This window comes from Sus scrofa, chromosome 2, assembly GCF_000003025.6.
Source record: "Sus scrofa isolate TJ Tabasco breed Duroc chromosome 2, Sscrofa11.1, whole genome shotgun sequence".
NCBI classification, from domain to species: Eukaryota; Metazoa; Chordata; class Mammalia; order Artiodactyla; family Suidae; genus Sus; species Sus scrofa.
In genome coordinates, this window is record NC_010444.4 from 81,336,655 (window position 1) to 81,362,020 (window position 25,366).

The window sequence follows — 25,366 nt, forward strand, 5'->3', positions numbered from 1 at the left end:
CACTGTGGTACCTCATTCTGCTGGTCACCCCCCTCCCCGGCAATGGCCCACCATCCATCCCACCCATGCCACTCCTTATCAGGGAGCCCCTGCCTTGTCTGGGTCGTAGACCACCATGGTGAGGTCATCAATGGGGATGCGGGTGGAGGAGTGTTCGTCCACGTAGCCAGTGAAGTTGACTTGAGCCTCTTGGGGGGTGAAGGTGCAGGTCGAGAGGCTGCAGTTGTAAAACTCAGGTTTGTGGTCATTGACGTCTGTCACTCTCAGTGTGACCCATATGCTCACCTTGGCCTCCTGCCCATAGATATTGAGGTTCTTCTCGGTGGCCTGGAAGCAGAGCAGGGCCGGGGGGAGAGTGTGCAGAGGTCAGAGAACCAGCTTTCAGAGAGAGCTGAGATCAAAGATCAGAGTTTAGAGAATAGAGGTGCAAAGGGGACAGTGGGCCCTCCTCACTCACCGTGACCTGCACCTGAACCTCCTCATCTTCCTCTAGCAGCTGCTCTCTGTCCAGGGTACTGCTGACCTCGATCACCCCGTCTGATGTGATCTTAAACCAGTCGGGCCTTGTGGAGTCTAGCAAGAGGCAGCAGGAGCAGTTGTTTTCAGTGGCTCTGACAGAGCCCCCCCATCCCTTCCCTTGCCCCAGCCCCAGCCTTGGGACACCCCGCTCTCACTGGAGATGCTGTAGATCACAAGGTCATTGATGCCTCTGTCACTATCCATGGCCTCCACCTTCAGCACCGAGGTTCCCTGCCAGAACGTGTGGTCAGTGGCCACGTCCTTTCCCCACATCCCATCTCCACCCAGACCCCTCCAGATCCCCAGCACACCTGGGGTGCATCCTCAGCCACAGAGGCTGAGTAAAACTCCCTGACAAACTGGGGGTCCAGGTCTGGCTGGTCAATGACAGAAATGGACACAAAGACAGGCGAGGAGCACTGGACGATGATGCTGTTGTTGTACAGGCCGCCCGAGTCCTGCGGGGAAGTGTGTCTCCGTGAGCCTGGGCCTCGGGTCCCAGTGCCTCCACCCCCCGCCGGCACCCCCACTCACACAGGCCTTCAGCTCCAGCTGATAGAATGCACTCTTGTTGTTGTAGCTGAGGCTGCCATTGAGGATGATGGAGCCGTTGGGCAGGATGCTGAAGAGGTACTCACTCCCATCTGAGCTAGGGATGACCTGAGGCAGAGCACAGTCTGGCCAGGCTTCCCCAGGATGGCCCTGCCCCCTAGACCTGCTCTGAGAGACCTGGGATCGAATTCCAGCTCTGCTCTTGATCTCACCAGGTCACTGAACCTCTCTGAGCCTCGGTTTCCATTTCTGGAAAATGGGTTCAGCTATTGCCTCAATGGGATGAAAGGAGGGTCAAGGGAGCTAAGGTAAGTGCCTGGCACATAGTAGGGTCTCAATGTCAGGGGCTGGGGCTAGCAAATGTGCCTTCATGGGAACTGGGTCTCCCACACAACCCCAGTTGTCTGTGTGAACTTGGATAAGACCCTGGACCTCTTGGAGCCTTGATTTTTTCTTCTCTGAAGCTGAGAGTGCCTCAGCCATCAGGTGATGTGACACGTACCTGGCAGGGACTTCGACAGTGCCCCAGGCAAGAGGGTGGGAAGAAGGGTTCAGTTCCCAGCAGGCACCCTCCTGAGGTGGCTGGGTCAAGTGAGGTCCAGAGGGAGCCCAAGGAAGCCATCCTCCTTAAGATCCCCTCAGGTTGTATGGGAGATGCTGCCCCCTGGTGGTTATGAGGAGAGGTGGGGCCCACACTCCCACGTGGACCTGCATAGGCTTACCCTCTCTATGGAGTACACCACAGCACCAGCAGACCCCGTGTCTTTGTCCACAGCCAGCACAGAAAACACCACGGAGCCAACCGGCAGGGTCTGCAACAAGGGTCTTGTCACCTATGAGCTCCAATCCATCTCCTCCATGCCCGAGCACATCACGCCCCCTCCCGGAGTTTCCGTGTCCCCAGCTAGACCTTCTAGAACCTGAAACCCAGTGCTCCACAGATGTTTCCCTTTCCTTCCCACCTGGGATAGGCTTCTAGAGGCATCTGGATGGAGGCAGGGAGCAGGGTCCCCTCCTCTCCTCTCTCCAGACAGCCTCACACCACCAAAGCTGGCTTCTGATTGGCAGAGCCCCTCAGGACCAGCATGAGCCGTCATCATTCCAGAATCCAGGTTGTGACTCCTCCCTGCATAAGCATCCCTGTGAGTTCTCACTAGCCTCCAGCAGTAGGTTCCAGACAGCATCCTGCCAAGCTGGAACATTCTTTTGCGAGGCCTTTGCCCCCAGACCTGTCCACACCCTCACTGATTCCACAAGGCGGCCAAAGAGATCTTTGAAAATCCTGACCCAGACCACATCACTCTTGTGCTCAAAACCTGCTAGTGGTTCCCCCCATTCTACCCGGAATACGGTCCAGAATGCCTCCATGGCCCCTGCAGGGTCAGACCACTGCCCACCTCTCTGACCTCACCCTCCATTCTCCATCCATACCAGCTTCCTGGCTGTGCCCAGGATGCTTCAGGCTGATTCTCATCTCAGAGGCTTTGCAGCTGCTGTTCCTTGCCTGGAATATCCTTTTCCTGGAGCAGCCTATGCAGGCTCCTCAACATTTAGGTCTGCTCAAATGTCACCTACCCAAAGAAGCCTTTCCTGACTGACTCAACCTAAAGCAGAGGCTTCCTCAGTCACTTTGTCCCTCGTTGCCCTCTTTTATGCTCCTCCTAGAACTTAATACTATCTGAAATAATCCTGTTTGTTTACTGTTTTGTCCATTAGTGTCTGTGCTCTTCACTACGATGTGAGCTACTGAGGGTGGAGAGCAAGTCTGTCTTCACCGGATAACCTCAGCACCAAGGACAGTGCCTGACAAAAAGTAGGTGCTCTATCAGAGACTGTGCAACGGCAATCTGGACTGATCCACCTTCTGTCTGGTCTAGTGACAGGATAGGGAGAGGGGAAAGTGGGGCACCTCTCAGGTCTTTAAAGCCACGCGGTAATGAAGATTCAGGAGTGGTGCTGTGACCATTGGGGAACCTCCTTCCTGCCCATGCAGTTCAAGTGGAGCTGCCCTCCTTGCTAGAGAGCAAGACCCATGATGCAGACCTAGGCAACCTGAGCATTCCATACCCCTCAACTGATGGGCACCTGACCCAAAATGGGCCAATGAGAGTCAGCCCTGGGGGTTTGGTTGGGACCATTGAAAAAGAGACAGTCTGTGTTGAAATTGCAAAGCTGGGAAGTTCCCACTGTGGCTCCGTGGTAACAAACCCGACTAGTATCCATGAGGACGTGGGTTTGATCCCTAGGCCCGCTCAGTGGGTTAAGGACCCGGCATTGCTGTGGCTGTGGTGTAGGCCGATAGCTACAGCTCTGATTTGACCCCTATCCTGGGAACTTCCATATGCCATGGGTGCAGCCCTGAAAAGCAAAAAATAAAGAAAAATTATAAATAAGAAGAAAAGAAAGAAATTGCAAAGCTGGTAGGATGTGAGCCCAAAGCTGCTGGGGGACACTTTTATCACCATAAGGGAGAAGTGTTCCCCCCACCTCAGCATGGAGGCAACAAGAGAAGTACAGCTGAGGGGTGGAGAGAAATCTCTTCTTGATGACACAGCTTGAGTACCTGGATGCAACCAGGCCTGAAGACAGATATACTGCTAAATTTTTCAGATATATAAGAAACTCAATTCCTCCCCCCGACCCCCACTACCATAATCCAGTCTAATGGACTGCAAAATGTTGCTGTAACTATTGTACATGGAGTTACAGGCAAAGCCCCTGAATTTGGTTCCTACAGCTACTCTTTCTAGGAGGTGCTCTTCCCAATCCTAGATGCCTTGCTGGCTGTCTCTGGTCCTTCCCACTCTGAGTAGATTTTGGGGATGCCTGCATCCCACACACACACCCTGTTAAGGCACATGTTACCTCGTTGATGCTGGTGGAGAAGTCTGTGTTCTGGAAAACAGGTGCATTGTCATTTCTGTCCTCCACGATCACCTGCATTTCCTTTTGCACCTGCAAATGAGAAAGCCCAGGTGAGCCCAGAAAATGTAGGAGCCTGAGAAAACAAAGTGAAGAGTGTCTGGATGGGAGTGCAAGTAGGCACAACTTATCAGGTGAACAATTAGGTAGTGTCTGGGGTGATTTTTTATTTGATAGCATTTCAAGTATAGTACCAAGAACTTCCAATACCCTTCATGCAGATTTATCCCTTATTTAGTTTCTCTCTCTCTCCACACATTTACTGAACTATTGTGGAACTCGTTAGGTCATTTTAAAAATCTAAAATGTGTCTGTCCTCTTATAAGAATGTTCCTTTTAGCTTTTTGGCCATAGCATAAAGCTGTGAAAAACCTAAGTGTTGAGGAGACCAGCTAAGCATCATGGTACATCCCACACTGGGCTATAGCCATGCAGGAAAAGGGGGGACTTGTGTGCAGTTGCAGAAAGTACTCCAAAGCCGATGGTTGAGTGGATAAGGCAGTTCAAGACCATACGTGCAAAAGTTCCCGCTGTGGCACAGTAAGTTAAGTATCTGACTACAGGGGCTTAGGTTGCTGTGGAGAAGCAGGTTGGATCCCTGACCCAGCACATTGGGTTAAAGAATCCAGCATTGCTGCAGCTATGGACAGGTCACAGCTATGGCTTGGATTCAACCCCCGGCTGGGAACTTTCATGTACCATAATGCAGCAATTAAAAAAAAGAAGGAAGGAAGGAAGGGGAAAGGCCATGTGTGCAATAGGATCCCAGCTTGGTTTCCGAAAACACAGCCAAAACTACAATCTTTCTTTTGTGGATACGTATATCAACACTTAGTGAGGAATAGAAAAGTACATGGTGATGGCGGACACTTCAGGTGGGAGTGGGCCGGGAAGGGTTGCTCAAGGGAACTTGAGCTTTATCTGCAATTTTTTTTTTTTTTTTGCCCTTTTATAATGGCTGCATTTGTGGCACAGGGAAGTTGCCAGGCTAGGGGTCAAATCAGAGCTGTGGCTTTCTGCCTACACCACAGCCACGGCAACACCAGATCCAAGCCGCATCTATGACCTACACCAAAGCTCACAGCAACACCAGATCCTTAACCCACTGAGCAGGTCCAGGGATTGAACCCACATCCTAATGGATATTAGTTGGGGTCTTAACCTTTTGAGCTACAATGGAAACTCACTGCAATTTTTAAAATGTTTCCAGAGAGAAAGTATTTATGAATATCCAAGTCATTAAAATGATTTATTTTAAATGGATGAGGAACAGGTCGTAAACACAAAACTTCCAACTTTCACACATGAGACACAGCTGTATAAGTGTGTGAATGAGAAATATGAACACTGAGATCAACCCATTCAGCCAAAGGAGTTGAAAGTAATGACCTCAGTGCGGAGAAAGTAGGGAGGTATTTGGTGCTTGTTTATTACTGTATAAATTAATACAAATTAATAATGTAATTAATGATAGTAGATATACAGAATGGACATACAAAGGATAAACTATATATTTATATAATTAAAATAAATAAATAATAAAATCTTGGTAATACTGTGTGACCAAAAATGGACAAGTGGAATTTTGATAAAAAGAAATATTCAATTTGATTTTTGCTAATTGGGGCTCACTCTGCTTATTTGAGTTGGGAGATATGATTAGCAGTGGGCCTTCAGTCCCCTGCCCTCTGATCCCTGAACCACCCTCCCCTCCCCACTCTGACTCACTGGGTTATTGTGATTGTCGCTCACAGAGATGTTGATGGAGAACCAGTAGAGCGTCTGCAGCAGGCAGAGAGAAGGGGACCAGGGTGAGTCCCATTTGAATGCCCACGGGGGCCCTCCCAACTTCCCCGGCCCCATCCGGAGGTCTTCCCACATGGCTTGCCCTTACCTCGTAGTCCAGAAGGTTGGCCAGCTTCACTTCCCCAGTATTCCGGATGACATTAAAGAAGTAAGCATATAAGCCACTAATCCCATACGTCAGAGCATCCTGGTCCTGGTCCTGAGCTACCAACCAGAAAGCCTCAGCACCTGGAGACGAGACAGGGAACACCCAGGGTCCATGGCCACCTAGCTCAATGCTGGCCTTGCCGAGCTGCCCACAAGACCCACAAGACCCACAAGAAGGTTTAACTTCTTTTAAAGTTAGAAGGGCCAAGACATGAAAACAATCTAAATGTCCATCAATGGATGAATGAATACAGAAAATGTGATGTATATATACAATGGATATTTTCAGCCATAAAAGAGTGAAATCTTGCCATTTGGAACAACATGGCTGGACCTATAGGGCATTCTGCTAAGTGAAATAAGTCAGAGAAAGACAAATCCTGTAGGATCTCACTTACATGTGGAATCTAAAAACAAAAAGCCAAGCTCATAGCAATAGAGAACAGATTGGTAGCTGCCAAAGGTGGAGTGGGGGGGAATGAGAAATAGATGAAGGAGGTCAAAAGGTACAAATTTCCAGTTACAAAATAAATAAGTCCCAGGGATGTAATGTATAGCATGGTGACTATAGTTAATAAAACTGTATTACATATTTGAAAATTACTAAGAGAATAGGTCTTAAAAGTTCTCATCCCAAGGGGGGGGAATTCTGTAACGATATGTGGTAACAGATTTTGTTGTTGTTGTTTTGTTTTGTTTTTTCATGGCTGTACCTGCAGCATACGGAAGTTCCCAGGCCAGGGACTGAATGCAAGCCACAGCTGCAACCTACGCCACAGCTTCAGCAACCTCAGATCCTTTAACCTGCTGCACCGGGTGGGATCAAACCCATGCCTCCTAAGCAAACCTTGCCTCTGCAGTGGGATTTTTTTTTTTTCCTAGGGCCACACTCAAGGCACATGGAGGTCCCCAGGCTAGGGGTCCAATCAGAGCTACAGCTGCCAGCCTACGCCACAGCCACAGTCACATCAGATCTGAGCCATGCCTGCAACCTATACCACAGCTCAGCTTACAGCAACGCCTGATCCTTAACCCACTGAGCAAGGCCAGGGATTGAACATGCAACCTCACGGTTCCTAGTCCAACTCATTTCCACTGAGCTATGATGGGAACTTCTGCAGTGGGATTCTTAACCCACTGCGCCACAGAGTGAATTCCTAATAGATGTTAACTAGATTTATTGTGGTAAACGTTTTGAAATATGTACAAATACCATATCATTATGCTGTACACCTGAAATTAATATAATGTTATACATCAATTATACCTCATTTTTAATAGTAAAAAAATTAGAAGGAAAAATTATTATAACCTAGCCCATAGGGTATTTGTCTTTATGCCAATGAAGTATATTAAATACACTTTTAATATATTTTTCTGGAAGAAGAGGCTCACAAAAGCAAAAGTGCTAGAATGGGTGACATGTGTTGATGTTGCCCAGCACCCAGCCTGAGGTCTCAGGGAACCAGCCCTCCCCTTCCTGCCCATGATAGACCTTTAGGGACTGTCTGGGCAGCACACTTGGAATCTGCTCTCTCTCTTTTTTCTTTCTTTCTTTCTTTCTTTCTTTCTTTCTTTCTTTCTTGGTCTTTTTGCCTTTTCTAGGGCTGCTCCGGCGGCATATGGAGGTTCCCAGGCTAGGGGTCTAATTGGAGCTGTAGCCGCCGGCCTACACCACAGGCACAGAAACTTGGGATCTGAGCCGAGTCTGCAACCTACACCACAGCTCACAGCAACGCCAGATCCTTAACCCACTGAGCAAGGCCAGGGATCGATCCCTCAACCTCATGGTTCCTAGTAGGATTTGTTAACCACTGAGCCACGACAGGAACTCCAGAATCTGCTCTTCTTTAATCAAACAATCCTGGATCTTCCAGAAACTCCTTGGAAAGCTAGGTCACAGTCCCCACCCCCCCCCAGCTCCTCTCCTCCACGAAGACCATCAGTCTTGAAAGATGTCAGTGTCTACATTATATTTCTCGGTGGTGAGACATACTGTCATTTTAATGACTTCCAGAGGATGGAGGGAGTTACATGTTAAGTGACTACCTCAAATATAAGACACCTCCTGATTCAGAAATGTCAAAATGCAAAATGATATGGCCCTTATACCCAAGGAAATATGGGATGCGAGTGGGTGTGTATAAATCCTCCTCTGTACACATGTGTCCATGGGCATAGAAAGATGGATAGGGGAGGAAATGCTTTTTTCAAAATCTGTCTGAAAAAGAATTAAATGTAACAAATAAATCAGTAAGAGATACAGAAATAAAAGGCATATAGTAGGTCTCTGCTACTAGACTCAAATTTGATACACAATGTATTTTAAAGTCTGCCTGACAAAACTTAACTATTGTACAGTGTTAGTGTCAGGAAAACAGGTTTTGCGTAGGAGAGAAAGGGTGAGGAATGACTACAAGGGGAAAGATGGGATCAGAATGTTGGCAAGATCCTATTTCCTGACGGTTACATGTGGTATTCAGTATGCTTCCCGGTACTACACTTCAAAATAAAAGGGCTAAATAACAATTTTTAAAAAACCTAACTGAAAATGCTTTCACATCCCAAGAGAGCCATAGAATTCAACTCAGCAAGGAGGAAATTACCCTTTGCTTTAAGAAAGTCCAGAGAGGGGTCTTGTGGTTATAAATAAAAGACCCTCACTTGTTGTGACTGAGATAAGACCTGACAGTAAAGGGTTACCCAAGAGAATGGAGATCTTGAGGGCAGTTGGGTTACATAATTTGTGACATTTATTGGGTATGTCAAACAGCTATGAAAATATATGTAAAAAAAAAAAAAAAAGAAAGAAAGAAAAAGGGAGTTCCCGTCGTGGCGCGGTGGTTAACGAATCCAACTAGGAACCATGAGGTTGCGGGTTCGGTCCCTGCCCTTGCTCAGTGGGTTAAGGATCCGGCGTTGCCGTGAGCTGTGGTACAGGTTGCAGACTTGGCTCGGATCCCGCGTTGCTGTGGCTCTGGCGTAGGCCAGTGGCTACAGCTCCGATTGGACCCCTAGCCCGGGAACCTCCATATGCCGCGGGAGTGGCCCAAAGAAATAGCAAAAAAAGATTAAAAAAAAAAAAGAAAAGAAAATATATGTAAAACATCTTTAAAGTGCATATACAACTTCTCTACTATACAAAGAACATTCATAGATATCAAATAGTTTGGCCTCAGCCCAGTCCTCTAGGGAGGATTGTGCCATCTCAGAAGCTATCACCTCCCTCATCCCGGGTTCTAAACCTTTATTAATATAAACTTTAGTAACCTTTACTGTCCTGGCAACCACATCTAAATGGATGTGGCCTTTGTGGCTGAAAAACCCGTTACCGTCCTTTCTTCATGTAGCCAGACCTAGGCTTCTGGATCCCAAGGCAGACTCTGGGTTTTACCTTCGTTGATGCAGTCTCTTGCTTTATCAAATAGCTTTAGGTATCTGGGGTCTCAATTCTGACACTGCAGCAAAGACTTAAAATTACCACCTAATATTCAAAACCCCCTTCTTTCAGAGCAATAGAATCCCAGATTTTGAGCTGGGCCCATAGCCAACTAAAAGAAAGACTTCATTTCTCAAGTTTCCTTGCAGCTAGGGCATGTGGCTAAGTTCTGGCCAATGAGATGTGAGCAGAAGTAAAATCTGAAGCCCTGTCCTTATAAGAAAGGGATGAGGCTTCTTGGCCCCTTCCCCCCACCCCCACCTCTCAAGCTGGAATAGGGTGTGGCACGGGCCATCTAGGACCAGGTGATGAGGGCTATGCCTGGAAAGGGGAGGCAAAGCCTGGAAATGGAAGGAGGGTCCCTGACACCAGAAGCATAGAGCAAGGAACAGCCTGATGGAACAGAGCCTCTCTCAGGCCTGGACTTGCTATTCTAATGACTAGGTAAGAGAATAATAAACCTTGACTGCGGGGAGCTGAGAAAATGCAGGGACTCAAAACAAGGACCTTGCCTGATGGCAGAAAAACCTGAAGGCAGGTTCCTAACCAAGGAAGGGAGCTCACCTGAACAGCACATGCCAAAGGTGGGCTTCTGGTCAGGATAAAAGCCTGCCTGTATGGTACAAGCCGAGGGCAGGCCTCAGGTTACACAGCTCTCATTTTGATGTTTATGGGGAAGAATTGGGGCTTTCCTGGGAAAGCAATTTCCATGTTTGCGCCGGAGAACATGGATTGTTTCTTGGATGACCTAGTCTTTCCTGCTGCTTTATTTGTTATTAAGTTTTCCTCAGTCTTTCCTGATTATTTACTTATTATTCTTATTTTCCATTCTTATTTTCCTGTGGTGATTTGTGATTTAACAAAGTTACAACAATAATATAATAAAAATTTCATCCCAAGGGACTTTTCCCTATTCATATCCAACTTAATTAATATATAATGTTTATCTACTAACTAGTTACAGTAAACTTTAGAGTTAGGATTTTAATGAGGTTCCTAAAAGTTAGACATATTATTCTTGATCAAAAGACACCTAGATATGAGTTATAAAAGCTTTTAAGTGATAGCTAGTTATATTTTCTTACACTGTCTCCTTGCCATAACACTTTAAAGATAAGCACCAGTCTAAAAACAAGATTTGTGAATGCCCAATTCTTGTGTCTGTGACCTCTTCAACTTGTGGAGACTTGCTGGCCATGGGATGATTTGTACCGAGTCTCCTCCTTTCCACATGATGTATTGTACCTAATTGCCCTTAAATTGTACTCACTAAATTTAGTTAAGACAAAGATGTTAGAACGTGATGTATAGCTGCTGTACCATGTAAAAGTTAACCAATGTACTTTTAACACTGTGATGTAATCTGTAGTGAAAAACTGTCTGTATAATCAACCACTTATGCCAATAAAATTTGAGCAGTCCAGCACCCTGAAAGAAGGGACAAAGAGGCTGTCTCCGTATGTACCTTCGCCAATGCCATGTCCCTCTCCTATCGGGAAAAGGTGTACACTCCCTGGCCACTGGAGCTGGCCTCCGGCACTTGACCTTGCTTACACCTCTGTAATTTGGGGTCTTTTATGCACAGCTGACCCCGAAACCCAATAAACATAGTCATCTATGGTTTCTGCTTTTTAACCCCATCCCATCTGTTGGGAATGTGGCATCCAGTTCCTATGGCTTCATCCAAAACGATGTGTCCCAAACATCATTCGCTCCTGCACATTGCCAAGATCTTGACCCTATCCATGTCTCATAGTTTATGACCTTTCTGTTTTTGGCCACACCCAAGGCATGTGGAATTTCTGGGGTCAGGGATTGAACCTGAGCCACAGCAGTGACAACACCAGTTCCTTGACTCACTGCACCATCAGGGGAACTCCTATGACCCTTCTTTTAATTAATTAATTAATTTGTTTATTTATTTATTTTTGTCTTTTTGCCTTTTCTAGGGCTGTTCGGATGGAATATAGAGGTTCCCAGGCTAGGGGTCTAATTGGAGCTGTCATCACCGGCCTACGCCACAGCCACAGCAACAGAGGATCAGAGCCACGTCTGCAACCTACACCACAGCTCACAGCAACGCCAGATCCTTAACCCACTGAGCAAGGCCAGGGATTGAACCTGCAACCTCATGGTTCCTAGTCGGATTCATTAACCACTGCATCACGACGGGAAGTCCTTGATTTATTTTAAAAGCAACCTTTAGATTGCTGCTGTAAATGAAAAACCCATCTCACTTGCCATAGGTGGAAGGTAACTCTACAAAGACAACAAGAGCAAAGCAAAGCTATTAACTTCTGGTGAGATGTGTGTGTGAGCCTCTGAGCCTAAGGCCTGCTCTCTCTCTCACTCTGTCTCTGTTTTTAAAAAATAGCAGGGGATGGGGGGAGATTAGCAAGTGAGAGAGGTAGAAGAGATATAATGGTACCAAATCCGTACTTCTTCCTTGGGGAAATTGGAAAGACTGAAAGAGAGATGGGAAATGAGAAGAATGTTCTCTTGGGGTGAGTCTTGATTATCTGATGCTAGATGAGGGCCCTTGACCCAAAAGCTGAAAAGAAGAAAGCGAATTTTTGGAACAAACTCCCTTCAGGCCACCTTTGCCCCATGATGAGCCAAGGAGCTGCAAGGCTGGGCAGCAAACCCGCAGGGGGAGCCCCTGGGACCCTCTTGTGAGTAAAGGTTTGGCGCAGTCTGGACTCAGAGATGGTAACTCACCCACTGGTAGATCCTCAGGCAGGGTCACTGCCGACATGTTGGACAGGAACGTCGGGGCCACATTGGCTGCCACTGTAGGGACACAGAGCGCTGACACATGGGGACTTCCCTCCATAAAATCTGACTTCCTACCTGCCCCTATGGGAGCCCATGCCAGTCCTACTGGCCAACCTTCCTCCCAGCTTACACGCTCTGGCCTAGATTCCTCCCAGGGCCACCAAGCATGAGACTGGACTGTAGGAACTGGTGTTTGCTGATGAAGCAGCACCCTCCCCCACCACGTCCGGAGGATTCTGCCAAGGGTCCCCAGGTTAGTGCTGCACTGGTTGGGGAGGGGAGGTACCCACCAGACACTATGAGGGCAGGAAGCAAGAGGCAGGAAAGCCACGGCCACGCCATCACTTCTGGAGGGACCTGTTGGAAGAAAGATATCAGGGTGGGGGGGCACCTATACCCAGGTCTCCCTACTATGCTGAACCCCACTTGTCTGGGGCTGACCCAGGCCCACTCACCACTGTAACTCAAGGTGCTCCCCCAAGACCCCATCAAGTTCTACCCATGTGCTAGATGTTCCAGGGTAGGGGGAGTCAAAAGGGGACACAGCAGGAAGGAACAGGGTAGTTGAGCCTGGTCTAGAGCCCCAGCCTGACACTGACCCTGAACTTGACCCAGAGTTCAGTGCCCACTGTGTAGAAGGCATGGATCCAAGTACACTGGAGGCATAATCTTGTTATTGCAACAACAATGAGGAGGCTGCAAAGAGGGGCTTGCCTAAGGCCACACAGAGAATCAATGGCAAGACCATGCTCTAAACACAAGACTCCAGAATTCATCCCTCAACCACTACACTTGCCTGCCTATTTGAAGTGTCCAATTTAATAGCATTCTTCAAACTCAGAGGCCTTAGGAGGGACTGTGACTCATCCAGGAACATCCAGAGACTCTGTGGGTAGGCAGGGCCCTTTGTCCCACTTTCTGACATAATTAATATCAGCCTTTGCAGCCTTTCTCAAAGTGTTCTCCCAACCCTAAGATGCCCCTAGCAGGAGGGGTCTCTAGTCAAGTCAGTTTGGGAAGGGCTCTGTGTTCCTCTTGTTGATTGAGAGCTGAGTAGGGACCCTTGGAAAACCCTCTCTGGCTCAGTCTTCTTGATCATTTTATGTTGCAATCTGTCCTTCATCCAGGAAAGGGGGACTTCAATTCATTATCATCAAGAGATATATGAACCCCCAAGACTCTTTCATCCCAAAAGACAATTAATATGTGATACTAAAGCAAGGGGGAGAACAAGATAAGTTCCACAAATGTTCCTTGATCTCTGTCAAGAAAATGTGCCTGCTTGCATCTGTGTAATCATTCCATAAGGCAGGACTTTTTACTGCACACTCTTTTGTACCTTTTGGATTTTGTGCTAAGTGAATACATTAACTTTTCCAAAGATAAATTAAAGCTATAAAGCACACAAAGGAACACAGTGGCTGCCAAGCACCCTCGCTGGGTCCCAGGCAGCTCCCCCTCTTGCCCCAGCACAGGTGAGGGCTGGGGCATCTTCCAGAGGAGCCCAGCTCTGAAGCTCTGGGAGAGCCAGGAAGGAGGGACCCCCAACCCACAGCAGAGGAGCCAAATGGCTCCCAGAGCTGAACCTTGACCATGAAACACATCAAAAAGCAGAACTCCTCTCCCTCATACCACCTACCCCTCATCCCAGTTCCTGCATCAGGGACAACCCTTCACCTGAATGTCCCACATCCAATCCGTTTCCTATATCTCTTACATTTCACTCCATTGCAGAGCGGCCTTCCTCCCTCCCCAACTCAGCCTTCCCCAAGGTCTCCTTTCCTTCTGGCTCTCTAATCCAATCCACTCAACTGAAATTATCCACTCTCACTCCCTCTAATGACCTCCTGCCTCTGTTCCAAAACTTTCAGTGGCTCCCCATTGCCAAATTGCATGAAAAGGCATCTCACAGGCCATCCAGGCCATAAGCACCACTTACCCTTCCCAGCCACCCCTCTAATCACTCCCTGCTTCACTCCCTCACACTTCTCATGCCCACTGATCCACTCTACTTTCCCTCATTTTGCATATGCAGTTCCCTCTCTCTGGAATGCTACTTTGCTGCCCTGTGAGCAGCTCCAAGGTCATCTTCTGTCCAGACAGTCCCTCAATGTTCCTGCAGGAAAAACTGACTCCTTCACCTGTCGTGAGCTCACAGGACTCTGCTTAGACTCTAGCCTGATCTCTGGAGCTCTCAGGGTCCATTACCTCTTTGCAGATCAGCCTTTCCCTCCAGATCAGGAGAGAGGGGAGGGCAAGGTACAGACCTGACTCCTCTCGGTGACCCCAGGTACCAGCCCAGGGCTGAGCTCAGGGCAAGCCAAGGGGCAATTCTGAAGCAAACAAATGGGTGCGTCAGTGAATCACTGTAACCCCAGCGGCCTGGCGAGAAACACCTGTGAGATGGGGCAGAGTGTGAGGGGTAAGCCTATGGTGCAAATCCTGTGTAATCTTGGGCAAGGAACTTAACCTCTCTGGGCCCCCATTCACTCACCTATAAATTGGGACTACCAACAGCACCTACACTATGGGGTCTGTCTGAGGCTTCCACAGTACCTGGCTCAAGGTTAAGTGAGCAAATTAAATTAAATTAAATTAAATGTCAGCAATTATTATCATGGAGGAAATAAAGTTCTGTCTTAGACCTCTTTATCACTGGGGGCCGCAGATTCTGCCCTTGCCAGCCTTGGTCATCTCACATGCCCTTCTTGGTTAGTGTCCCCGAGATGGCCAGAGGGACCCTGGCTCCAGTTTGGCCACCATCCTCTGGGCTTGGCTTGTCTCTACCTGCCCTAGAGTTCTAGCCTGAGCCTTCCCCATCTAACTCAGAGTTGACCATGCCCTACTTTGTCCAGATCTTCTGGGACATCAAGAGGGTTGGTCATTTTAAATATCTGCTATTTCCTGAGGACCTACTATGTGTTGGGTACCCTGATTTATCCATTTATTCCCCTAACAAATACTTACAGGATGTCCATGATCCACTAGGTGCCAGACCTTGTTGCCAGCACCAGGGATACAATGGTGGGTGTAACAGTCAAGGTGCTGCCTTCCTTGAGCTCATGATTAGTGAATAAGACAGACTCTAAACAAGCAAAGTACTACCTGTCTACTGCATTAAGTGCTCTGAAGGAAGGGAATGTGGACATTGAGAGAGTATAAAGAAGGGCATTACGGAGTTCCCGTCGTGGCGCAGTGGTTAACGAATCTGACTAGGAACCATGAGGTTGCGGGTTCGATCCCTGCCCTTGCTCAGTGGGTTAAGGATCCGATGTTGCTGTGAGCTGTGGTGTAGGTCGCAGATGCAGCTCGGATCCCACGTTGCTATGGCTCTGGCGTAGGCCGGCGGCTACAGCTCCGATTAGACCCCTAGCCTGGGAACTTCCATATGCCACGGGAGCGGCTCAAGAAAAAGGCAAAAAGACAAAAAAAAAAAAAAAAAAAAAGAAGTACATTACTTTAGGCAGTCTGGCAGATAAAGACAGATGAAGACTTTTTGACACTCCTTCCAGCAAGAGATGAACACTGCTCCTCTTGAATCTGGTGCATTTATCATGTTTTTATTTTTGATATTTTGATACTTTATGATGCTTGGACATATTGGGGGTCTGGCTGACCTGGGAGACACTGTCTGTCTCAGTACTGGCTAATTCGTAAAGAAAACAAATGACTTGCCAGCAACCACTCTTCTCATACATGAACCTACCAATTCTTAGCCTTTGCCCCCAACTGCCACTTTGATCAACTCTCACACACCAAGCCATGTACTTGGTGCTGCCCTGTATCTCCCCAGTGCCACATATTGGATAATCCTAAGGATGACCCCTACACCCTGCCAAAATTATTCCAAGTAGCCAGTCCTAAGCCTGGTCAGCTACTTAACCTGCAGCCTCCTTCCCACCTTTCTTCCCATGGAAAATGCAGTAAAAGCTCTGGGCTCTGCTTTTGCCTGGAGCCTTCTGCCTTCTGAGCAACCCTGGTGCCTCCCCATGTAGCCCTGCATGGTGTGGCACACGCCCTCCTCTAGGGAACTGTGAGTAATAATATCTTTCTCCTCTAGGGAACTGTGAATAATGAAATCTTCCTTCAATGGCTTTAGCTTCTCCAGGTCATCATTTAGTCATCTCCATAAATCAAAAATACCACAAGAGGGAATTCCCTTTGTGGCTCAGCAGTTAATGAACCCAACTAGTATCCATGAGGATGTGGGTTCATCCCTGACCTTGCTCAGTGGGTTAAGGATCCAGTGTTGCCATGAGCTATGGTGTAGGTCGCAGATATGGCTCAGATCCCACGTTGCTGTGGCTATGGTGTAGGTCAGCAGCTGGTGCTCCAATTTAACCCCTAGTCTGGGAAATTCCATATATCTCGGATGCAGCCCTAAAAAAGCAAATAGACAAACAAACAAAACCAAAAGAATATACAATGGGAAAAAAAATAGTCTCTTCAATAAATGGTGCTTGGAAAACTGGACAGCTACATGTAAAAAGAATGAAATTAGAACATTTTCTCGGAGTTGGCACAGCAGAAACGAATCTGACTAGGAACCACGAGGTTGTGGGTTCGAACCCTGGCCTCAGTGGGTTAAGGATCTGGTATTGCTGTGAGCTGCAGTGTAGGTCATAGATGCTGCTCATATCCTGTGTTGCTGTGGCTATGGCTGTGGCGTAGGCCAACAGCTGTAGCTCCTATTTTGCCTCAGGGGGTGGGTGGGAAACATAAATGTAAGACTGGAAACCATAAACCTCCTAGCAGAAAATACAGGCAGCATTCCCACTGTCGCACTGGGTTGTTAAGAATCCCACCTCAGTGGCTCTGGTCACTGCAGAGGTGCAGGTTCAATCCCCAGCTCAGAGCAGTGTGTAAAAGATTCCAGTGTTGCCACAGCTGTGACTCGGAGGGATTTCCATATGCCAAGGGTAATGAAAAGAAAAAAAAAATAGGCAGAACATACTTTGACATAACAGTAGCAATATTAAAAAAAAGAAAATTCTCCTCGGAGTTCTCGGAGTTCTCGGAGTTCTCGTCGTGGCGCAGCGGTTAACGAATCCGACTAGGAACCATGAGGTTGCGGGTTTGGTCCCTGCCCTTGCTCAGTGGGTTGACGATCCGGCGTTGCCGCGAGCTGTGGTGTAGGTTGCAGACGCGGCTCAGATCCCGTGTTGCTGTGGCTCTGGTGTTGGCCAGTGGCTACAGCTCCGATTCGACCCCTAGTCTGGGAACCTCCATACGCCGAGGGAGCGGCCCAAAGAAATAGTAAAAAGACAAAAAAAAAAAAAAAAAGATCACAAATAACAAATGTTGGTGAGGATGTGGAGAAAAGGAAACCCTTTTCCTGATGATGGGAATGTAAATCTATGCAGCCACTGTGGAAAACAGCATGGAGGTTTCTCAAAAAAAAAAAAAAAAAATTAGAACTGCCACTGATGCAGCAATTCCACTCCTGGGTATATAGGAAGAAAATGAAAACACTAATTCAAAAAGATACAGCACTCCAATGTTCATAGCAGCATCATTTACAATTGCCAAGATATGGAAGCAACCTAAGTGTCCATCAACAGATGAATGAATAAGGAAGATGTGGTATGTATACTGTGGAATACTACACAGCCATAAAAAGAATGAAGATTTGCCATTTGCAACAACATAGGTGGATGCAGAGGGAATTATGCTAAGTGAAATAAATCAGACAGAGAAAGACAAATGCTGTGTGATATCACTTGTATGTGGAATCTAAGAAATAAACTAGTGAGTATAATAAAAAAGAAGCAGACTCACAGATATAGAGAACTAGTGGCTACAGAGGGGAGAAAAAGGTGGAGAGGGGCAAGATAAAGATAGGAGATTAAGCACAAACTACTAGGTATAAAATATAGTATAAGGATATATTGTTCAACACAGGGAATATAGCGAACATTTTATAATAATTATAAATGGAGTACACCCTTTAAAGATTGTGAATCACTGTGTTGTACACCTGAAACATATAGAATATTGTACATCAACTATACCTCAATTAAAAATAAAATAAAATACAAAACAGAAACAGGCTCATAGACATAGAGAACAGACTTGTGTTTGCCAAGAGGGAAAGAGGAGGGAGTAGGATGGACTGGGAGGTTGGGGTTAGTAGTTGCAAACTATTACATTTAGGATGAATAAACAAGGTCCTTCTGTATAGCACTGGGAACTATATCCAATCTCCTTGGACAGATCATGATGGAAAAGAAAATTTAAGAAAGAATGTACAGATATGTATGACTGAGTCGCTTTGCTGTACAGAAGAAATGGGCACAACATTGTAAATCATCTATACTTTAATTTTAAATTAAAAAATAAAATTAAAATTAAAATCCCGCAGGTTTTACACTTAAGACATGTGGGCAGGCCCTGAGACTGATCAACAGAATGTGGCACTGGAGATGCTGTGCCAGTTTCTAGGCTGAGGCCTCAAGATAGTGGGAGTTTCTGCTTTCTACCTCTTCATACATTCACTCTTGGGACTCACAGCCATGCTGTAAGGAAGCCAAAGCAACTCCGTGAAGAAGTTTGTGTGGAGAACAAAGCCCCTGACCCACAGCACAGTCGAGCTCCCAGTTGATAGCCAACACCCACCCATGTAAGTAAGCCATGCATATGAGGCATCCTGAAATGGTCCCTCTACCTGAAGATGAGCATTCCCTGCTGAGGCCTGCCCCAGTGGCAGATGTTGAAGGAAAGACAGATGCAGCAGCAAGCCAGAGCTATAGTGAAAACTGCCATCATTTCAGGAATTTTGCAAACTGGTTGGCATTTTGGTCGCAGCTTGAAAGCAGCTGGGATGGAAGCATTTACACCACGGAAATTGGCAAACACATTCAGTCATGGAAACCTGAACATGAGTGGCAGACACTGAGAAACCCAAACCAAATCAAACAAAAACATGGGAAGAAGCAAGTCAGAGGATGTTTTTTGTTCTAAACCTTACAGTGTTATTTGGAATGTTTACAATTAAATCCCCATGTTACTTTGATAGTTCAAACACTGTTATAGGGTTCTTTCAGGTTGTACAGATAATACAAACTATGGCCCCAAGTCAGAACCAGGTGCATACCAGGAATTGAAAGAGGGGCTGTGCGGCTGGGGCACAGGGACAGAGGGGAGAAGCGTGGGAGGTAAGGTTAGAGAAGTATTCAAGGGCCAGATCATGCTGGGCCCTGTAAGACATGGTGAGGATGCTTTGTTTTTATTTTTGTTTTTTGTCTTTTTAGGGCCACACCTGAGGAATATATAAGTTCCCAGGCTAGGGGGTCGAACTGGAGCTGCAGCTGCCGTCTTACGCTACAGTCACAGCAATGCCAGATCTGAGCCAAGTCTGTGACCTACACCACAGCTCATGGCAAGGGTGGATCATTAACCTACTGGGCACGGCCAGGGATCAAACCCACATCTTCATGTTTACTAGCCAGGTTTGTTACTGCTGAGCCACAACAGGAGCTCCAATGATGGTTTGTTTTATTCTAAGAAAAATAGAAGGTCATTTCAGTGTTTTAAGCAGGGGAGTGACCAAGTTAATTTACTGTGGTGCAGTGGGATCGGCAACATGACACAGGTGCAGCATAGGTCCCAACTGTGGCTCGGATCTGATCCCTAGCCTGGGAATTCTACATGCCATGGGGCAGTCAAAAGAGAAAAAAAAAAAAAAAGTCTCTCCAGCTGCTGTGTGCCAGTGTGCTGAAATGGTGGCAGCAGCGCTGGCGAGAAGAGGCAAGAATAGAAATATATTTTGGAGGCGGGATGTTTGGAATTCACATAATTTTTCTCTGAAGCAACCCATTTTACATACAGGGAAGCTGGGGCTCAGAGTGATCCGCTGAGGATCTCACAACTAGAAGTGAATGGGATTCAAACCCAGCCTCTCGAGCCTGAAGACCTGGTCTCTCCTGTGCACAGAGCAAAGGGGGCAGTTCTCCCCGTCCCCCAGGACCCCAGCAGGAGAGGAAAAACCCCAGTTCAGCTGTGGAACCAAAATCTTTAAATCATTTGTCCTCTTTGACCTGTTAATCCAAGTAACTTAAAATCAAGAAACTCTTTTTGCAGAAAGTAGTTCATCACAAGCGACTACTTCTAACCTTGGGAAACAGAAGTAATTTACACATGGAACGCACAGGCGAATGGTTAAGAAAGACACAGCCAAGCCCTCAGCATAACATTTTGCAGCCGTTAGACATTAACAGGAATAGCTGCAGTGAAAGGAACACCGACTACACGCCAGACACTGGCCTGGGCATTTTTTAACACTCACAAGAGCGCCTCAGGATAGGAGCATTATACCCACTTTACAGATGGGAAAACTAAAGCTCAGAGAGGTGAAGAGCCTTGGTCAAGTATACAGAGCTTAGAAGCGGCAGAGCTGGGTAATTCACTGCCCTTCCCTGAGCCTGTTGGTGGGGCGGTGGTGGGAGAAGTGAATGAGAATGGGATGTGCCAGCTCAGTGCTAATACACAGCAGGTGCTCGGCAAATACGAATCCCTTCTTTCTGCATCTTGTGGGGTTATCCTCACCGAGGACTGCTCATCACAGTGCAATCACCATGGAAACTGCTCCCGTCTCTGCCTTGTGCCCATCATCCTGCCATGCCCTGAGATTGAGGGCAGAGGTCAGGAACAGGCCAGAGCTGTGTGTGGATGACACTATGGACTGTATTTCTGGGTCATTACCTGCAGTGGGACTCTAGCCAGTGCCCTTGGGAAGTGCCCATGAAAACTGCTGGCTTGCCAAGGTCCCCAAAGGTGAAAGCTGGGAACAGCCCACATGTGGACTGCAGAGCTATATGCTCAGCCAGGTTGGGAAATGCAGATGGACCTGTTTTCTTGGGAGGAATTAAAAGAATCATGTGCTGAGCCACAGTCCTCAGTGAGATGAAGATCATGCTGTTGGGGGTGGGGCAGTGGTGCTGTGGCAGGTGCTGGCATGATGGAGTTGGGGTCCAGAGTAGTGAGGGACTGAGGCAGTCCAGTGACTGAGGTTGTGGAGGCGAGTTGGGGACAGGGATGGCAGGTGGGTTGGGGTAGGGATGGCAGAGGGGATGGAAGCGGTGATGGTGGTGGGGATGAGGTGGGGATGGACCCAACGGTAATGTCTGTGATGATGAGGGTTGGGGTGCAGATGATGCTGATGGCAGTGATGGTTGTGGGGTGGAGATGATGATGCAGCTGGGCTGACAGTGGAGATGCAGATGGAGTTGGGCAATGTTGATGCCATTAGGCTTCTGGCTTCCACTGTGAGCAAAATTCAGGGCACTTAATACTGGCCAGAGGCAGCTAGCCCTGGCACCCCCTTGGGGTGTGGTCTTGAACCTAACCCCCTCACTTCTTTTGCTCTCTTGCCTCTGTTCCTTTAGAGAGGAATCAGCAGCCACGAAGCAATCAGTCACTGAGTGTGCTGCTGAAGGTTTGCCAGGAGCCCTCCTCACTGAGTCAAAGTGTAGCTGGGAAGACAGGAGACTCCTGCCCTGGGATCTGGTCCCAAGGGGAAGGGAGCCGGCCAGGACGGCCGCTCGCTGTGACTGGAACTTTGCACCCATTACCACCGGGTCCTCAGCATGTTGCGGTCCCGAAACAGTAAGGGCCACAACCCAGTCAGTAATGGGATCAGAACCCAGAGCAGGACACCTGCTCTCTCCTTCCAGGCTTCTGGTTTCCTTTTCCCCTTTGGCCCCAGACTCTCCCCACAGACTGTGCAGAGTGCCCAGGGCAGAGGTGGTGGCAGAAAAGTCTTAACCAGCGGCTTCATTTCTAGGCTCCCTTCCCACACCCAGCTCTGCTCCTCACTCATTGAGGTTTCTTCTGACTCCCCCCTCCCATTCTCAGGGGCCTCAGGAGGGTGGCTGACCCTGACTCAGGGCAGCATGATGACCTTATTTTTTTTCATTTTTACAGGGCTGCACCTGCAGCATACAGAAGTTCCCAGGCTAGGGGTTGAATAGGAGCTACAGCTGCTGGCCTACACCATGGCCACAGCAATGCCAGGTCTGACCCGTGGCTGCAACCTACACCACAGTTCATGGTAACACTGGAGCCTTAACCCACTGAGCAGAGCCAGGGATCAAACCCGCATCTTACAGATACTATTCGATTTCATAAGCTGCTGAGCCACAGTGGGATCTCCAGCATGATGACTTTTATGTTTTGTACAAGGCACAAACAGTCTGTCTCCTGCCTCGGGCCCTCACCATCCCCCAGGGAAGGAAGAGAGAGCTGTCAATCCCTTTAGACTTGAGTCCCAGGGATGCTCAGGGCCTTGCCCAACAGCCCACACCAGACGGGGCAGAGCCGGGACGCCACCCGTCCACCTCCCTGTAAAGAACTCTTCCCTCGGCCTGGGTTTCATGCAATCTTGCCTCCTTGTCATGGAGACTTTTATAAACACACACTCATTTGATCATAATAAGGCCAAAGTTCTACAGTCCAGAGTGTCATCCTCTGGCTTCCGTCATCTGAGAAAAACGCACAGAGCCCATGTGAGGTGGCGAAGGCACAGGCTGAACCTGCCCCACCAGGGAGCCCTCCCACGTCACCAGGCTCAGCCACTCCCTGGCTCAAACCTCTGCCATGGCTTCCGCTGGCTGTGGAACATACATTCCATCTCTCCACCTGGCCAGCCAGGGCCTCCCAGGTGCTGGGTCTCTTCCCACCCAAGCCTTTCTTCCCCCCATGGCCTCAGGGCACACCCTGTTTTCCTGCCTCCATACATTTGCATATGCCCGCCCCTCTGTCCAGAGCACCTTCCCCAGTCTCCTGTATACATGCAAATTCTCTCTACCCTCCAAGGCCAGGTCAGGTGTGGAGCCAAGTTCACATGTTGGTGGCCCCTCCTCCAGCTCCTAAGCTCCCGGCACCCCAGCAGGGGCAGGGGACAGGGCAAGCACCAGTGAACAGGAAGTGAACCTGGAGTTCCCATGGGCTGGACTGGGGAGGCCTGGGAGTGAAGGAGACATGGCCTTCTCCAGCATCCCCCAGTCACCACATGGCTGAATCCTGCAGCTCTTCCTTCTTCCTCGCTGCCTCTCAGTTTGCCTTCTGAAAAATGGGACAATCTATCTACATTCTAGAAATTAGTTTCTTTTCCCCCAATCCCCCTTTCCAAGCTCCCTCCCTTTCCCTACCCTCAAAAAGTGCTTGGGGAAGGGTCAAAAAGGATGCTGAGATGAATTAGATTAGAGGGGCTCCAGCCCCCACCCCATGGGACACGCAGGCCCTTGGGAGTCTTGACAGTTGGGAAGAGGTGTACCTCACCCCCTACAGCAGCCACAGCCCACAGCTCCAAAACTTTCTAGAATTTGGAGGGACCGGGAATGGAGGGACCAGGAATGGGGACCTCAAGCCAGCCCAGGCAGCCCTCCTCACCCACAGGAACCCCACGGGCAGGCTCAGCCACCAGCTATCACCACCATCTCCAAATGGCCAGACTCTCACTTCCGCTTTCTTGTTTACTTCTCACAGTTGTTTCCCAGCTGTAGGAATGATCATTCTAGAGTCCAGGTGAGGAAACCGAGGCTCAGAAAGGGATGCCCCAGAGAAAAGGGCAGAGCGTTAGACCCAGACTGGCTCCCAAGCCCAGAGCCCCTGGGCAAGCCCTGGTCTGGGTTCTACTTGACTCCACCAGGGCCTAGGGGCCCCTCCAGCCCCAGCCCCAGGCTGCTTCCCTGGCAGGCAGATCCTGAATCAAATGGTCCTGGGTTCAAATTGCAGCATTTTACTTACTTGCTGTGCCACCCAGGCAAGCCCTTACCTTCTCTGGGCCTCAGTTTCCCGGCTGGGAAACAGGGTGCAGATAAGAGTCACACACTGGTCATGACCTGTTTCTATCAGTGTTCCCTGGGCCTCTGTTTTGTATCTAGTGCCCCAACCCAGCAGTATCTGCCTCAGGAAGAGGCCCAGGCCTGGCCCAGCTCTCAGCCGATTTTCCACTTGGTACCCCAAGGCAGAGACATGTCGGAGCCGGAGAATGTGCCAGAGCTGGGGGCTAGCCTGGGGTGAGTCCCAGCTGGAAATTTCCTAGTGCTGCCCGAGGAGGCACTGGACTCCATCGCTGACCACAGGCCCAACTGCTTCAGGGCGCTCCAGCGTCTTTCCTGTCCTGTCAATCATCCCCATTCTCCAGATGAGGAAACTGAGGCCTGAAAGAGTGATGGAGCCCACCCAAAGCCAGGATAGAGCTGGGGTCTGAACTCAAGCAGTTGGAACTGGAGCACAGTCCTTTCTCCTTGAGCTCTGGGGCCCCCAGGCTCAGCCAACCTGTCGTCACCCCCTCAGGCTTCCTGTGAAAGGAGCCAAGGCAGGTAAGCTCATTTCTCCAGGGGACCTGCCTCCCTGCTATTCCGGGAAGAATTCGTGGTGGGTCCAAACTGCCCAAAGCCTTAGAAGAGAAGCCTTGGGAAACTTGGGAATGGGTATCATTAGCCTCACACCACAGAGGAAACTGAGGCCTTTAGGCCAGTCTGGGACTCACTCCAGGTCCTCCCAGCCCAGCCCCAGTGCTCGCTCCCTCCATCCAGCGCTTCCACCCAACTGGCGAGGGACGGCCCTCCCTTCCGCCTGCTAAAGCTCGCCTTGGCCCCAGTGACCCCACTGGGTCCCGATTCCTGGCCAAGAGACCCCCGCCCCTGCTGCAGAAGAACTGTGCCATCCCTACCTGCGCCCCAGAAGGGGTCCCGGAGGCAGAGGATGGGCGCCGCCAGCACAGGTGGGCACTGTCTGGGCTGGCGGTGGTGCGGCCAGCAGACTTTGGCACCATCTCCGCCTCCCCTGAGCAATCATTAACCGTGACAGAGACCACACCTCCCAGGATGGGAACAACTCCTCAGGAGGCCCTGGCCACAGCTGGGGAGCAGGTAGGAGGGCCAGACCAACGCCACAGCCCCAGGCTTCCAGGTCTGGAGACCTAGACCACAGGCATCAGGGCCTGGCCAAGCTGGGCCCTGGGGACGTGGGAATCAGGCCCAGCCCTGCGGCGGGCAGGAGGCCAGGAGGGCAACATCTGGGCCCTCCATCCTCTCCCTGCTATAAGATTCCTCAATGGAAGAGGACCTGTGAGGCAGGTACAAAAGGAAACAGGTGAGGGAGGGAACTAGAAAAATAGGGTAACCCTCAAACATGAGGTCTTCACAGAGGAGTAAAGCCCTCAGAGGGTCTCTACCCTCCCCCGGGCTCATCCACCTCCAG

At 48.9% G+C, this 25,366-nt stretch overlaps 1 protein-coding gene across 1 annotated transcript in view; it reads right to left on the bottom strand.

Annotated features, from left to right (window-relative positions):
* Nucleotides 1-24,944, bottom strand: part of CDHR2 (cadherin related family member 2) — a 42,420-nt gene extending 17,476 nt beyond the window's left edge. Inside the window, exons 1-12 of the mRNA XM_013994874.2 lie at nt 24,837-24,944; nt 12,451-12,517; nt 12,104-12,175; nt 5,888-6,027; nt 5,722-5,775; nt 3,937-4,026; nt 1,794-1,883; nt 1,054-1,179; nt 831-977; nt 675-750; nt 458-573; nt 94-327 (exon numbers count right to left, since the gene is read on the bottom strand). Of these exons, the coding sequence (XP_013850328.2) occupies nt 94-327; nt 458-573; nt 675-750; nt 831-977; nt 1,054-1,179; nt 1,794-1,883; nt 3,937-4,026; nt 5,722-5,775; nt 5,888-6,027; nt 12,104-12,175; nt 12,451-12,517; nt 24,837-24,938 (1,314 nt within the window). The 5' untranslated portion in view covers nt 24,939-24,944. The remainder of the gene's footprint in view (nt 1-93; nt 328-457; nt 574-674; nt 751-830; nt 978-1,053; nt 1,180-1,793; nt 1,884-3,936; nt 4,027-5,721; nt 5,776-5,887; nt 6,028-12,103; nt 12,176-12,450; nt 12,518-24,836) is intronic.